The following is a 15251-nucleotide window of genomic DNA, read 5'->3' as shown; positions in this document are numbered from 1 at the left end:
GAAGCGTCTGGGGAAAGCTTCTACGCGCGCTTCCGCTCCCCGGGGGGAAGCGCAGCGACGGCGGCGCTTTCCGCATCCGGTCCGTGCCCTTGCCCGTCCGTGTCCCGGCGGGGATGTTGGTGGTGGCAGCGGCGCGGGGGCTGGTGCGGGCCGCGCTGCGAGGTGAGGGCGCCTGGGGCGGCGGCGATGCCGTGCCGTGCCGTGCCGTGCCGTGCCGTGCCGGCAGCGGGGCTCGGCCAGCCCGTGGCCGCGGGTCAGGCCGAGCCGGGCGGTTGGCGGCCGCGGTCGGTGAAACGTATCCGTTTCTCTCCGCAGCTGGCGCAGGCCCGGCGGCGGCGGCGCAGGCCCGGCTGGCGGGGACCTCCACCGCGGAGACTCGCCGTAAGTGATCGGGGCTTTTGGCGGGAGCTCCCGGCTCGGCGTTGGGCGTTTGACCGCCCTTAGGAAGTTTTTGTGCCGCGTAAACCTTTTCAGTGAGCGTGTCGGAAAGTAGTTGGTGCCTGTCAGGCATAAACCTGGACTTTGCGCGGACAAGTGGCTCTGTCGCTAACCGGGCTTGCATCCTTCCTCCTGGGCCTGCCGGCGTGTTCTGCGCAGAGCTGTGCCGGGGCAACAGCTTCGTAGCCCCTCGTTGCCTTGAATCTTGAGGAGTATTTGTAATCATAATAGTAATAATAATAATTAAAAAAAAAAAGCAACATGAGGTCGTAGGGTGTTTTGATTATGAGGGGGTTGCTTAGATGCTGGCATGTCAAACAAAACCGGGATTATTTTGTCTAGGAAAAAAGATCCTTTTTAGACCCAGGCTGAATGTCATGAGCGGTATTTAAGTTTGGATTGGTCTGTCATCTCTGCCTCCCTCTTTTTCACCTGTTATTTGCTTCTCTGTCATCACGTTGGACTGTTCCTTCTCCTATATTTACTGTGCACAAAAAAAATTCTGCCTAGCACTGACGCAAACTTCCTTCCTTATCAAAGTCTCTAGTTCCACGTTCTGTGTACAAAAAGACATGTATGTTGCTATAGTCTAGTCTCTCTTACAGCATTCTATACGTTCTGCTATATGTATATGTTATGTTTACCTTTGGATTTATCCTAAATAAACTTTGTGGGTTACCTGAAGCTGCCTGGCTTCTGCCAGAGCTACTGAGAGGCAGCTAGGCTGGTTAAAGGGATTTTTAAGCCAGGGATGGGAGTTGCTACTCTTCTTTCTGTATTCCCTGCCTTAATCTTGGGAACTTTATTCTTCTCTTTAGCTACTGTCAGACCAAAAAATGAAGTAGAACAGAAGCAGCTATGTGCTTTTGGGGAGTACATGGCTGAGATTCTGCCCAAGTATATCCAGCAAGCACAGGTAGGTGCTATTCAAGAAATTCTTCTTGTGGGGGTAATGGGACCCAGTGAACACACCGCTTGTTTGTTAGCTGTTTTCAGAAGTTGCTCTGGGGAAGAAAGATTTTCAGAATTACATGAAAGTTACTGCTATTATTAAGCCCCTTTATCTGATGTCATTATGTGTCTGCTGTACCATATATGCTCTTTGTTTAGGTATCCTGCTGGATTCAGTGTAATGTTCAGTCCTGTTGGTGTTTGTACTCACACCCTTTCCACTGTTTTCATCAGGTGACCTGTTTCAATGAGCTGGAACTTCTGATCCATCCAGATGGGATCATTCCAGTTCTGACCTTCCTTCGAGATCACACTAATGCCCAGTTCAAATCCTTGGCTGACTTGACTGCTGTCGATGTGCCATCTCGGCAGTACCGCTTTGAGGTAAGAACTCCTCATAGGTGCAGGACTTGGAGAGTTTCACAAGTGCTGATGGCTGTGAGTGCTGTTGCAGCCATGACCGTGTTTTTTGCTTTCTGACAGTGAAAGGAAAATCCACTCTGAAATGCTGCGTTTCGTTTAATCTTTTGATCCTCAAAGCAGTACTAGAACTGACACTGCATGGGTTCCTAGTCTGGCTTTTCTTTTGTGCTCTGCTGAAAGTCTCTTTTTTGTTTAATTTTGTTTGGTTTGGTTTTACCAAAGTGTCTAGAGACTTCTTTCTGGCCAGATATGAATTGGTGCTCTTCCTTCTTCCACTTAGGCCTGGCAGCTGCTGCTGTTGACACAACTGACCATGTTTTTCTTTAAATCGGATCAATCTTCTTAACAATTTCCCTCTTTTAAAAAAACAAACAAACCCAAAACACCAAAAACCCAAACAAAAAACCACAAAACAAAACAAAAACTATTTAGTTGTTTTAAAAACTTTCCTTGAAAGTTGGGACCTATTTGAAGGAGATGAGGCACATTTTCAGAAAGCTCTCAGAAGATTTGGGGCACTGAACTTCCACTGACTTTCAGTGGATATTGGAGATTTGGTTCCCACAGATGCTTTTGAAAAATCTTACCGTATAGCTTTTCAGTTGCAGAAAAATTGCATCTACAAATAGACAAAAAAAAGGTACATCTTTAGGGACAACACAGACTCAGCATATTGTCTTCTCACCTACTATTAGAAAGCTTTGTTCACAGTATTGTTGCAAAGATATTATTGTAGTTTAACCTAGGAAGATCTGTAAAAGACAGCTGTGGAAAATACCTAGGGCTCACGTGCTGTAGGAGGCTGACTACGGTTTAGGCATCCTTATGGATGAAGAGATGTCTGTCTTCCCTTGTCTAATCGGGCCAGACCATCTTTTAGACAAGAGAAGTGAATTGGTAGATTTTTAGTTCCCGGAAAGTAACAAGGATAATGAAAAATAGCTGATTTATTTTTCCTCTGTTTTATATTGTGGTATTAAATCTCTTACCAACAGCCGCTCAGAAAGCAAAGGGTGGCAGGTTTGCCTTATCTATATTAGTTAATCAGATGTCTTTTTTTCAAATATAGCTCCTTCTTGCTTTGACTTTTAGTAATTAACTCGTGATTAGGCAAAAATCCTGAGAGTTGTAGAGAGAGTTTCTTAACTCTAAGGCCTCCAGTCTCTGAGGAAGTTGAAGATTTTTTAATTCAGGATTTTTCTTTGAAAAATTAGGGTAGTAGATTCATAGAAATAATAGAAATATAGACTTTAATGACTTCACATTTTCCAGCTATCTTCACAGAGGCAGTATCAAACAAGGCTACACAATTTCTAACAAAAGTTTGGGGTTTTTTTTTTTCCAGTCTGCTTGTAATAAGTGTCGTGCCCCCACCGCTGAGGCTCCAGTAGTCCACAGAAGCAGCCTTTTTATTAGTACTTCATCACCAGAAGAGTTAGACGTTTTCCCTGGTATCCAACTTCTTTGCTGAAAATTAAGTGTATTCTTAGCTTTCTCCCACTGGATGCTGAGGGTAATTGATAGCCATTTTCTTTGTGACATGCTATCGAAAGACTATTGTCAAGTGTCTCCATCCCTTCAGAATTCTTTTTTTTTAAGATTTAGTATACCTCTTTACTTCAGCTCTTCTTCATCAGTCCTGTTTTCTAAAGCTCACATCCTTTTTGTTACACTTCTAAGGATCAAAGTGGTAAGCTATTGGAACCTCAGTTGTAATAGTGTCTTTTAGTGCCCAGCTCTGAAGCGCTGAATGTGATTCTGCTGATAATGTTTGAAATGGTCTTTGTGTGCCTTTGTTTTGCCAGTACTGTACTGCAAAAAGATCCATAAATGTCACCCAAGACCAATGCCGCCTTTTATTCTGCTTCAGATTGTTTACAATCTCCTGTCTCTGCGGTTCAACAGTCGGATCCGCGTGAAGACCTACACTGATGAGCTGACGCCTGTTGACTCAGCAGTGTCTGTGCACAAGGCAGCCAACTGGTATGAAAGAGAGGTGAGTGCCAGTGTACTTGCGAGCACAGTCTTTGTGGAGAGGGGCTGTGTTTTCCTGATTAAACTGATTCCCAGGGCCCTGAGAGAAGTGTTTCCCTGGCTGCCTTTTCAGAATAGGAGATAAAAGGGTGTTTGATTTGCTTTTTAATGAGTTCCTGCATCAGTTTAACTGGCACTGCCCAAAGCCAGGCATGTGACTGAAATTTTATGGATGTAATATATGAAGGTTGGTTTTTTTTGTTTTTTTTTTTTCTAATCTAATTCAATTTATTTGGCTCCCTTTCATTTAGGTTTGGGACATGTATGGTGTTTTCTTTGCCAACCACCCTGATCTAAGGCGAATCCTCACAGACTATGGGTTTGAGGGCCATCCTTTCCGGAAGGACTTCCCACTCTCTGGTTATGTGGAGGTATGAGATATGCTCATGTCTAAAGTTATCAGATCTCTCCAATGCTCTTACCTGAGTTTTGGTACAGAGATGTGACTGCTTTACAATCCTTTGTCCAAAAGGCACTACAGATGTTTCACTTGTCTGTATTCCAGAGGAGTTGTATAGATCTACCTGCATGGAAATTTGAAGTCATCACAAAATATCATCCGTAATAAGGCAGCCTAAGGCCAGAGACATTGAGCAGATTTCATGTGCTGCATACCAAAGACATCTGTCAGACAGAGTGCTTCTGCTTTTAGCATGTCTTCTGGAAGATTAAACTTTTCACTGCAAAACTGGAGATTCCTAGAGGAATAAAGGACTGAACTGATCTTAATGCAGTTGGAACTCCATTTTGTTGAGTTTTTGTAGGCCCGGATTATAAAGCTCTAATTGAACTGACTCTTGCCATTTATCAAATATTTCCTTCTGTATGTCAAACCACAAGTGAAATGAGTGTGCTTGGTATCTATCTAGTTTCAAACAACCGCCTTGCAGAAGCAGTCATGTTTGCTGCAGTTCTAAAACTGAGTTAAGTCCCAGGAGGAAACACTGAGGTTCTGCAAGCAAAAGAGTTTTAACAAAAATAGAAATAGCAGCAAATTGTACAAGTGAGAACCAGGTGGTATCTCCTGAGCTGTGGTTTGGAGATCTGGACTGGTGCAGTGAGGATAAAGCAAGCCCATCAGAAGTGTCTGGTACTTGCCTGCATTTCACCCTGGTTGTCTTTTTGTCCCGTGTTCTGAATGTTACGCTAAGAAGCGCAACTAAAGCCAAACAAACTGCCAGATTATAAAGATTCGTGAGACTAGTCCACAGCTATGCCAGGTGGTCGGGCCACCTCGTTTCAGTGACTCAGGAGAAATTCCTTTGTCATATGACAAACTAAATGTGTTATTCCATGTGGACCTTCATGTGGACTGTAGACTGGGCACTCCTAGTTCAGGGTGGTTACTCGGGACACCTGAGGAATGTGATAACAAAGAGGAGAGTTTTCCTGGAGAGTCTAGAGGTCTTGGTGGCATCTGGAGGGCTTTCGTTTAATAATGAGGAGAACTGAAACTGTGGGAGAGGTCATGGCCTAAGAAGTAGGATTGCCTGTACCGGAGGGTGGTCTGGGTCATTACTGCATACGGCTAATAGCAGAGATGCTATGGGAACTGTATGAAAATGACTGGTCTGTGTCCTTTGCACTGTTCTAGGTGCGGTATGATGATGAAGTGAAACGGGTAGTGGCAGAGCCTGTGGAGCTATCTCAGGAATTTCGCAAGTTTGATCTGAATAGTCCTTGGGAGGCATTTCCTGCCTATCGTGCAGCCCCAGAACCCCTGAAAATAGAAGCAGGAGCCAAGAAAGAAGATGCAAAATAGCAGCAGAACAGAGCGGATGCAAGGCACCATCCTCTGTGTTCTAACATAGTATTTATAATAATAAAAATCGATACAAGATTCTTGCCTGTTGTGGTCACATGAATAATGTTTTCAAACCAGATGAAAAGCACAGGGTGAGGGATGCTAATTTACAATCCTGATAATCCAACTGGTAGATGTTTATCTGCCACTTTGAGTTGTAAGACACTGAATTTGTTTTTGGTTTGCAAATTGAACGGAGTCCAGGCATTCCCTGTGGCTAAGATGCTTTATTTACGCTGCTTCTGCTGGCTGCCCCTGCAGGCATAAATCATAACCTGAGCACTCACTAGGAGACGGTACCGAAGCAGCTGTGTAGCTTAAGCAATGGGACAGCAGTATCTCAGCTCCAGGATGGGTGTTAGGGAGAGCGTAATAATACAGCAAACAGGCAAAGCTTTTGTAAATGGTTCTGATACAGTTGTTATTAGGACAACACAAGATGTACCTGGATCCAGACCAAAACAATCATGGAAATCTCTGCATCGTTTCCTTGGGAATTAGGTCGGTGCCAGTTCTCCTGGCAGAAGGGGTTGCAGGTAACCTCTCACGTGCCGCTCCCTCATGCCAGCTTTTGCTTCACAATCAAGCAGTCTTTACTTTCTCCAGCATCTTCAGATTGTACTTTTTCCTGCAGTCAAAAATATCTCCCTTCCCTTGTCCCATAGACAAGAGTCTGTGCCTTTTTGTCACTGTTCCAATTATTTTGAGCTGTATGATATAATAGCATTACCACTATCTTTGCTCTTGTGGAAAATCTCAGCGCTCTCCAAAAAAGCTGGAAAAATACTGTTGTTTCAATCCACCCACCACCTGTTTGAATGTGATTACATTACAGCAGTCATCAATTAATAATGTCCCTTGTCCTTAGTCCAGAAAATGCATAACGCAGTTCTGCATCACAAAGCTGACTGACCTCATTAAAATCTGAAAACTATTGTATAAGAGATTTCATAAAAGTAATTCTCAGGCTGCTTGTAGAGATTCCCTGAATCACTACTTAAGCTTTTAAATTGTAAAAGCACTAATTAAAAAAAGGGGTTTGGGGGCAGTTGGAGTATGGGATGGAGGAAGGAATAGGACAATAATAAATTCAATTAAGAAAAAAAAGGGACAAGTACTCGTGACTAGAATGTGATCTGTTTTCAAGAATAAAGAGATGAACTGTATGGTAAGAATCAGGTTTCATGTTTGTTTCTTTCCACCCCAGCCTTGTAAGCATGGGCTTCTTAAATTCTTTTTTTTTTTAAATATAATTTGTTTCAGGCTGCTGTGGTCGGCAGTGTTTGGGATGTGACTCAGAACAGTGTTCTCTAGTTAATAGCATTTGCCACTCACCTTAAAAGTTGTAGCTCTATATGGGAAAGAGGAAAGAGAAGGGAACACAAATCAGCAGAAGTTTGAGGTTTTATAGAATTCTTAGCTCCACTTTGGATCTGCCATCAATTGAGCTGATTAAATACGAAATGTACTTCTAGTCCTTCCTACAACATACTCCACAGCTGGTTCTGTTTTCTGTCGCAGTGGCTCTTTTTGCATGCCGATGCCTATTGCACAAGACAGAAAAGTTCCTGGCACCACTTCTGTTACTGTGAAAATTCTTTATAAAGCACAGTTCCCCCCACATTCTCCCTCCCCCATCCCAGGTTGCTTGAGGCACCATGGCAAGCCTCGTGGTCTCTGTATCATAAAAAAATACATATTTCCCCGTATGGTAAGTCAGAAGACTGATGGTAACAGGAACAGAAGGAAAACTGCCACTTGAACATAATGTTTGTGCAGAGGGAGAATTTGATTGACGTAACATCACGAAATGTTAGACACAATGCCATGTCAAGTTAGACAACATGCAAGGTTTGCTGAAGAATGTGTGTACTGGAAAAGTAGCCAGCCCTCTGGGGACAAGCATTGGCTCCAGTAGGTCTTTAATATGTGGAATAGTTGCTAATGGACCCACATCTCTTCTCATTAGAGAAGCCTGGGAGGTTATGAAGAATACAATTTACTCACCCAGATGCATTATCCCAGGGCATAAGAGGTTACACAGCCTCACAAAGTTCTGCCAGTGTTGGCACACCACCTCCTCCACTGCTCCTGAGCTCCAGGGGCCATTCTTGCCTATGGAGCCTGCTCAGTCTGAGTTCCTTGTGGCTGGTGGGCACTTGCTTCATGCTGGGCAAGGCTGTGGTCAGCTTGGTCAAGCACAAAGCTGTCTTCCAAATCTGCTGTCTCTGCCTGGTTCACGCTGCCGGCCTCCACGAGGCTTGTTTGCCTGGGTTGCATTTCCCAGCTGTAGGAGGATGTTGGATGAGATGTAAGTCATACGTAGCTGACTTACAGGCACGCTCTTCCGAAGAGAGATTTTCTGGTGCTGTGGGGACAAATAGACTTTAGGTGATGACTCACAGCCACCATGTTGAGCTTCCTCAACTGAGTAGGTTTTGCTGGTGTTTTCCAGAACTCCAGCATTTTTCCCTACATCTGGGTGAGTAGACACTCCTCCCTGAGAATGTGGCTATTGACAGTGTCAGGGTATCCACCTGCATCACGGCCACACTCTGTATAGGCCCTTACAATTGATCTCCATGACATCATCTTCTCCAAGTTGTGTGAGGCCTGAGGGGGGGAACCTTTTGTGCAGTAGGTGGAGTGGAATGGGGCCCTCCCTGACACTGTTACACAGCCCATTACTCCTTCAAACAGTTGATGCCGCTCACAGATTGAAAGAACAAGACAAGGAAAGCGTTTGCATAGGGACCAGCAGCACCGTACCTGGAAAATGCTGGTGTAACAGTGGAGGTCCCGTCTGGTTATGGTCAGTGCTTCACTCCTACTTCCCTCAAGGTCCTCTTTCTTCTTCCTCTCCAGCGACTCAAACCTCACCTTCCCTGGGAACCATGTATGTCCTTCTTCTTTCTGCTCTTTCCTCAGCCGCCTTCTCCTCATCTTCCTCCCCTGAGCACCTGCCAGACAGACCCAGGCTAGGGACTGTGGTCTCCCCAAGTTCAGGGTAAGATGTTTGAAGCAAGAGGTTTTTCCAGTTCTATAAGCAGAATTTCCCTTTTGTGAGGATGCTGCCTATCCTCCTGCAGTCCCATCTGTGGTGGGTTGACCCTGGCTGGAGGCCAGGTGCCCACCAGAGCCACTCTATCACTCCCCTCATTCACTAGACAGGGGAGAAAAGGTATAACAAAACGCTTGTAGGTCGAGATAAGGACAGGGAGAGATCACTCAGTAATTATTGTCACGAGCAAAACAGGCTGAACTTAGAGAGGGAATTCATCTAATTTATTACCAAGCAAAACAGAGTAGAAGAATGAGAACTAAAATCAACTCTTAAAACACCTCCCCCCACCCCTCCCATCTTCCCAGGCTCAACTTCACTCCCGGCTTCAACCTTCCCCCCCTCAGCGGCAGAGGGGGATGGGGAATGGGGGTTACAGTCAGTTCATCACACGGTGTTTCTGCCGCTTCTTCATCCTCAGGGGGAGGACTCCTCTCATTGTTCCCCTGCTCCAGCATGGAGTCCCTCTCACGGGGTGCAGACCCTCAGGAGCAAACTGCTCCAGTGTGGGGTCCCCCACGGGGTCACAAGTCCTGCCAGCAAGCCTGCCCTGGCGTGGGCTCCCCTCTTCACGGGGCCACCAGTCTGGCCAGGAACTTGCTCCAACATGGGCTTCCTACGGGCCACAGCCTCCTTCAGTATGTCCTTATCTCGACCTACAAGCTTTTTGTGATTCACAGTTTCATAAAAGATATCTCACCCCAGAAGAAAGGAATGCAACTAAAGCAGCAGAAAATAATGAAAACTGAAAGAAGGGTAGCCTGACTTGACGATAGCCAAGGCTATGACAGAAACACAGGTTTTATTTTGATCCAGCCTAAGGGTAAGAATGGCTCTGGATATTGAGGGCCCTTCCTCCTGTGACAAATCTGGGACTCTTCTGTTACCTGCTGCTCTTCTTCATAGCTGGTGTGAGTCCACATATTGCCAGGTACAGCTACAGATCCTGGAAGCTTTGGAAGACATGCTACTTTGCACACTGACAACTTACTAACTGGAGCGTCATCCCTACCCTCAGTAAACTACCTGGTGACAGTAGTCACTACAAACTGACACCCTGTAACTTGCCGAGAAAGGTATGTGTTTCAGCTCCACCTCCTCTCTGTTCTAGGCAGACTTTTTCCCCCCTTTAACCTGAGGGAGATGGTATTATTACTTATTTATTCATATTATTACATACTTGCTTAACCCTGGCATCCCAGAACCTCTTGGAGAACCCAGGACCATACTGTGCCATGCAGAGTAGAAGTACAGAACAGCTTGACTGGGGATTGGGCACTAATAAAAGTGCAAAGATGTGCAGAGAACGGGTATCTGCTGCGAAGGGAATCAGATGAGGTTTCGCCTGTGTAATTCACAACATCTAAGGCAGGCCACTGCTCCTCTTAACCCAGAGGTCTTGTCACAGGAGAAGATGATGATGTGCTAAAGCCTGTCTGGCTCTGATCCTTCTTGTTTGCTGGGCAGTGTATTGAGTTGTCCCTCTGGGAGGTTTGATACAGAACTGAACAAGTGACATTTCTTCTGCCTGCTTGTGTATTTTGGCTGCTACTACCCTTCCAGAAATCTGCACAGACTGCTGCCCTTATCCGTTTGTGAGATTTCAGGATTGTTTGCAGATTTTCAAACTCAGGAAAAAGGAAAACTGAAAATGAAGCCAAGGGGCCGAGCAGAAGTGTCACGGAGATGTGACAGAGGTGCTGTGTGGAGGTAGAAGGGACCAGGAGGTGTTCCCTTCTTCAGATGCAATCATGTATAGTGAAATTTCTTGCAACTAATAGCTTCGTATAATAAATTGAAGTGGGAAATCAGTCTTTGGAAAAGAAGCTTAAACAATTCTGCCAAAAACTTCACAACAAAGTCTTCCAAGTTTCCAAAATATGACGGAAAATATCCTTCGGGGTCAGCAAGTTGAACTGCAAGCCCTTCCCAGGACTGCAAGCAGAAACACAGAAAGATGGATCCGTTCCAACAGAGGCTGCTGGGACCAGAAGCAGCGAGGGAAGACGCCACAGCAAACCGCTCTCACTTCACGCACGGCACAGTCCACAGAGGTGGGTGGCAGCTGCCGCCGGGCAGGGCTGCCATGGCCCGGGTGCAGTTCAACGCCTGGCTGATCCTGTGCGTGTTTGCTGGATGCCAGAGGCTGACAGGTAGGGAGTGCACCTGCCAGCGACGCGGCTTCTCGGCTTGGCAAGCGGCGGGGCGATGCCAGTGACGCGACACTTTGCCTGCTTCTTCAAATATGATCAAGCGCTTCAGCTAGCTGTGCTGGCATGGGAGAGAGCTGGGGTCCCAGCTGGGGGTGTTCGCTGCGGGGAGGCACTTGTACCTACTTGCAGGAGGAAGACCTGCTGCTATTTTTGGTGTCAGGGAGAGGGTTTTCTTGGGTGTCCACTGACAAAGTCTACTCCTGCAATAATGTTTGTGGGTTTTCTAGATGTTTTTTGGGGAAAAAAAGCAACTGCTGAATGATTAAGTAAGGGACCATTTCCCATCTCCAGAGGATATTTATGTTATTATTTCAATACATTATTTGTTATGCTTTGTGTAATTTTTGTTTTACCCTACTCAAAAATCTAACACTGCGTATATTTATGAGACAGTTAATACTAACAGCAGTATTTGGCAGCTGTTCAACAAATTCCCTGACTTTGCAGCCAATCAGACGTCTGTCAGTAGAGGGATCTGGGAACCTAAGGGATCAGTTAGCAGAGAGAAGCCCAGCAAAGAAATTTTCAGATGATGTAGTATTTTTACCTGAGCTAAAAGCCTTGCTGGCACATCCATGGAGGAGTAGGAAAGAGCAGCTACATCCCTGCTCACATTCCAAAGCCACAGCTGGCTTGGATCAGGGAGCCTGCAGCTGTACAGAGAAACAAATCTCAGCAGCCTGGGGGGTGGCAGTGCACTTCTTCAGGCAGCTCATACATCTCCCTGGAAAGCTTTAATCAAGAATGGAAAGTTGGAAGCAGAGTTTGGTAGTAGTCATCACACACATACAGTATTAAATCACTTTTCTACTTTTTATAAGCACCTCCTGACCTTAAATCTGGAGTACTCAACATAAATTCTCACTCTTTTTTATATAAAAAAGCCATCATCCATATAAAAATGAAAAAAAAAGTGTCAGACAGCTTACTATTTTATATGAGCTTTTTCCATTTCATGTTTCTTGACCTGGAGCATGAGTCTGTAAGAAGTAGAAGAGGGTCTTGGCTACATGACCACACTGATCAACACAGAGAAGGGAGGGGATGCAGCCTCCCTCTCACAGTCCTGCACCGAGGCTACTTGTCTCTCCTTTTTCACAAAGAAACAAATAATAAAGGCAAAATAAATGCAGAAACTTAAAACGATAATAGTGTTTTAAGTATTAGTAAATGAAAACTGAAGAATTCTTGGGATTGATGCGACTTTCATATTAATAAACTCCCATTTCTCTGGCCTTGTATCCATTTTTCCCAGTTTAAATGATGTAGGTTGGCCCAGCGAGGAATTAGCTGGACATGAGAAGAGCCATAATGGATCCAACCGGCTTTCTCTTACCCCGACACTCTGCCCCGCAGCGGCAGATGCTCAGTGAAGAACTATAAAACCAGGATAAGCATCAGGTTATGTTTCCACCAGCAGGTCGAGGAGCCTCCCCACACCCTTATTCCGTTGGGCAGCATTACTTTCTCCAGCAAAAACTGCCCAGCAAGCAAAACCCATAGGTTCAAAACCCACCCATACTTGGCGTGAGGGGCTTCCTTGCTGCCTGTCAAAGCAAGCACCTTTGCTGCCATACGCTTTAGCTCTGTTGGCAGGATTAAGGGCTGTTGTATCCAAAATTTATGCTTGCCTCCCTTAACCACTTCTGCTTCTCTTAAAAAGCTTATTTTGCTCATCAAAATCCCGTGGTCAGCATCTGTCATGTTTGGCAAGCTATGAGTGGCAGCTCGGAAATATTGAAGACATTATTGACAACCAAATGCCAAACATAAACAGGAAGGGCCGTGGTCTTGTGCTACCAAACTCTGCCTGATGTCTTCCAGATGAACATCCTCACAGCAGGGATGGTGCCGGCGCCAACACACCCCATCGTGGCCCAGAGGATGCTGACATCATGTTAGAGGTCTCCTGGGCGCTGGGGGCCCATGGGCTGAGGCACTGTTAGTGCCTGTGCTCCCACCTGCCTGCATGTAAAAACTCACACGTTCTGCTTGTTCTCATCCCTGCCGGATTTCGGGAGTGCCTGGAAAATACCTCAGCGATGCCCTAAGCGCGTTTGTGCTCCCTCCCATCGCAGGGTGCAGCTAGAGGGGGCTCTGACACCCTCCACGGCACCTCACACCTCCAGGGTGGGACAAAGACCATCCCCGCTGGGTTAGGTGACTCCCTCACCAAGTGGCCAAGCCCCCAACTCAAGGCGGCTGTGCCGGAGAGGCGCTGCGGGAGGGACTGTGGTGGGAGAGGCAGGGTGGGAGGCGAGAGCTGGACGGGTCCCACCGGGAAACTGAGGTGTGGGGCCGGTCAGAAAAGGGGTGTGGGGCTGGTGGAGAAGGACATGGAGTGGGACTAGGCGGACCATGGGCAGTGAGTCAGGGAGTGGTTGTCTCTCAGTCCAGCCAGATTTGGCAGTGTTGCAGATGGCTTTACAGCTCGGTTCTAACTGGCAGAGGGTTTGTGCTGGGCTTCCCGTGCACATGCTGCTCTTCTCTTCCAGATGCTCTGGGGAGGGCTGGATATTCAGGCCAACAGGACAATCCGGCTGCGGGATGAAGAGCTGGCCTCCCTGCGCCCGGCACGGCAGTTCATGCAGATTTTAGAGGATGAAGTTCCCAAAACACCGCCAGAGATTGAGCAGCATCTGAGATATTATTCACTGACTGACACTCCTTTGCCTCTATCAGAGTTTGACCGTCTCCTTTTCACCAGTGTTTACTGCGCCTATCAGCTTCGCTCCGTGCAGGGTCTGGATAAAAATCTCTGGATTAGTTTTTTCTCTCAGCTGGTCGATGAAATGTTTCGTGATCTGTGCAAGGGGCTTTGCCCTGCAAATACCACCCTCCTCCTGGCTTCCTGGCCCTGGAAGGAGAAGCCTTTACATTTAGCATCCCTGAAACATTTCTATCATTCTAACCTGGCCAGGACCAAGAGAGACACTTAATAAGGGAAACTACCGTAGGAAAGGACACACCTGACGTCAGTTGCATCCTTGGTTATTTTGAATGCTCTCCACATTATTCAGGACTTTGTACAAATACACCACACCTTTTTGTCCTGCTTTCGCATTGCGCTGGCAACCCTCTAAGGATTTATACACAAGCTTTTATTTTTAAATGAAATAGGACAAAACTAAGAGTGCATTTCACTCTTTCCAGTTTTTTTCTTTTTTTGGTTCTGTTTATTTTGGGGGGTTTTTAAGTGGGTTGTGCTGAAGGAAGCAGTGCTATTTAGATGTGTTCTCTATCTTGATCACTGACACTTACTGGGGAGATGCCCTGGTAGGTTTTTTCCAGGATGTCACACTGGTGTCCTAGCTGACTTCATTTCAGATAATTCAGTTCAGCCTCCTTATATTCCCCCTGTGGTTTCAGCCAAATACAGTATCTTTTCTCCTCTCCAGTAAGCAGCTATGCAGATTTTGCTGTGTTTCATGATATAGGTCACATATTTAATTTCAGCTTTCTGCTCATGTGGCATCACATTTTATGTGTCCATAGTAATTTCCCATCTCACATATTCATTTTTCTTTAAAAAGCAACCTGAAAATGTATGTATTCTATGAAGCTTTCTAATATTTGCATATCGTATTTACACATGTACACTGCTTTGTGTCAGTCATCAGTTTGGAATATACTTCCTTAAATCTCATTTAAATTCCTAAGGATCATGACCTAGTTATTTCTTCAGCAGATTTTAGCTCTTCTATGAAGTTTTTTTTGTACAGCTATGGCACTTTACAAGCCAAACATAATAAATACACAGTCTCTATCCTCAAAATGAGAAATACAATTATTTTACAGAAAGAGATCATTAACCTTTCTCTGTCTTACACATTGCAGTGTGGAATTAAATAAATGTAATTATCTATTCTAGAGAGTTTTGATTTTTTTTTGTTTGTTTCTACTAGGTTTCCCACTGCCTTTATAGGTACATTAATTTTGAATATCCATTGCATGTGCTTAGATGATGGGATCCATAATTCCCTTTCTATCAATATAGTCTTAATTTTCCATGCTCAACAAAGGAGGCACGTGTGACATTCAAAGTGGGAACTGCTACCTTTTGACCTAGTTAATCTTTTTCCAAGCTGTTGTTGCCCAACAGATGGAGAGGAGAAATGGTGAGGCAGGAATAAGAAGCCTGGAAGCAAGATGCCACAGAGAATGGTTTTAGAGGTCAGGTTAGGGCTATGACAGGAGAAGATAAGAAAATAGATTTACACACTTCATAAAGCAGGTTGGTTGTTGCTTCCCCCGTCCCCCCCAAAGGATGCAGGAATTAAGATTAGCACCGTGCTTGAAGTATAACTTCTAGTAAACTCGTGTCCCA

At 45.4% G+C, this 15251-nt stretch overlaps 2 protein-coding genes across 3 annotated transcripts; both read left to right on the top strand.

Moving 5' to 3' along the window:
- Positions 1 to 31: 31 nt before the first annotated feature.
- On the top strand, positions 32 to 6822 carry NDUFS3 (NADH:ubiquinone oxidoreductase core subunit S3). The gene is made up of 7 exons (XM_054828877.1): positions 32 to 162; positions 316 to 381; positions 1257 to 1354; positions 1624 to 1773; positions 3683 to 3808; positions 4098 to 4217; positions 5441 to 6822. The coding sequence occupies exons 1-7, from the start codon at positions 114 to 116 to the stop codon at positions 5606 to 5608; spliced, it is 777 nt and encodes a 258-aa protein (XP_054684852.1). The 5' UTR covers positions 32 to 113; the 3' UTR covers positions 5609 to 6822.
- A 3882-nt stretch (positions 6823 to 10704) lies between these two features.
- Positions 10705 to 14885, top strand: FAM180B (family with sequence similarity 180 member B). Of its 2 annotated transcripts, none has more exons than XM_054827342.1 (3): positions 10705 to 10864; positions 12749 to 12828; positions 13420 to 14885. In XM_054827342.1, exons 1-3 carry the CDS (start codon positions 10798 to 10800, stop codon positions 13861 to 13863), a joined length of 591 nt encoding a protein of 196 aa, XP_054683317.1. In that variant the 5' UTR covers positions 10705 to 10797; the 3' UTR covers positions 13864 to 14885. The 2 variants fall into 2 exon arrangements, 1 of the variants encoding a protein (XP_054683317.1); XR_008577351.1 differs by having other exon boundaries at positions 10802 to 10864; positions 12749 to 12895; positions 13420 to 13558.
- Positions 14886 to 15251: the final 366 nt, after the last annotated feature.

This window comes from Grus americana, chromosome 5, assembly GCF_028858705.1.
Source record: "Grus americana isolate bGruAme1 chromosome 5, bGruAme1.mat, whole genome shotgun sequence".
In the NCBI taxonomy this organism is placed as follows: domain Eukaryota; kingdom Metazoa; phylum Chordata; class Aves; order Gruiformes; family Gruidae; genus Grus; species Grus americana.
The sequence above is the reverse complement of the archived record's forward strand: the minus strand, read 5'-3'. Positions and strand labels throughout refer to the sequence as shown.

What these genes read in the sequence shown, in the direction of transcription:
- NDUFS3 (XM_054828877.1), top strand. Translation starts at nt 114, where the DNA reads ATGTTGGTGGTGGCAGCGGCGCGGGGGCTGGTGCGGGCCGCGCTGCGA. An exon ending in GGTGCGGGCCGCGCTGCGAG is followed by an intron (nt 163 to 315) that starts GTGAGGGCGCCT and finishes TTCTCTCCGCAG; the next exon opens with CTGGCGCAGGCCCGGCGGCG. An exon ending in CTCCACCGCGGAGACTCGCC is followed by an intron (nt 382 to 1,256) that starts GTAAGTGATCGG and finishes TCTTCTCTTTAG; the next exon opens with CTACTGTCAGACCAAAAAAT.
- FAM180B (XM_054827342.1), top strand. Translation starts at nt 10,798, where the DNA reads ATGGCCCGGGTGCAGTTCAACGCCTGGCTGATCCTGTGCGTGTTTGCT. An exon ending in TGGATGCCAGAGGCTGACAG is followed by an intron (nt 10,865 to 12,748) that starts GTAGGGAGTGCA and finishes GATGTCTTCCAG; the next exon opens with ATGAACATCCTCACAGCAGG. An exon ending in ATGCTGACATCATGTTAGAG is followed by an intron (nt 12,829 to 13,419) that starts GTCTCCTGGGCG and finishes CTTCTCTTCCAG; the next exon opens with ATGCTCTGGGGAGGGCTGGA.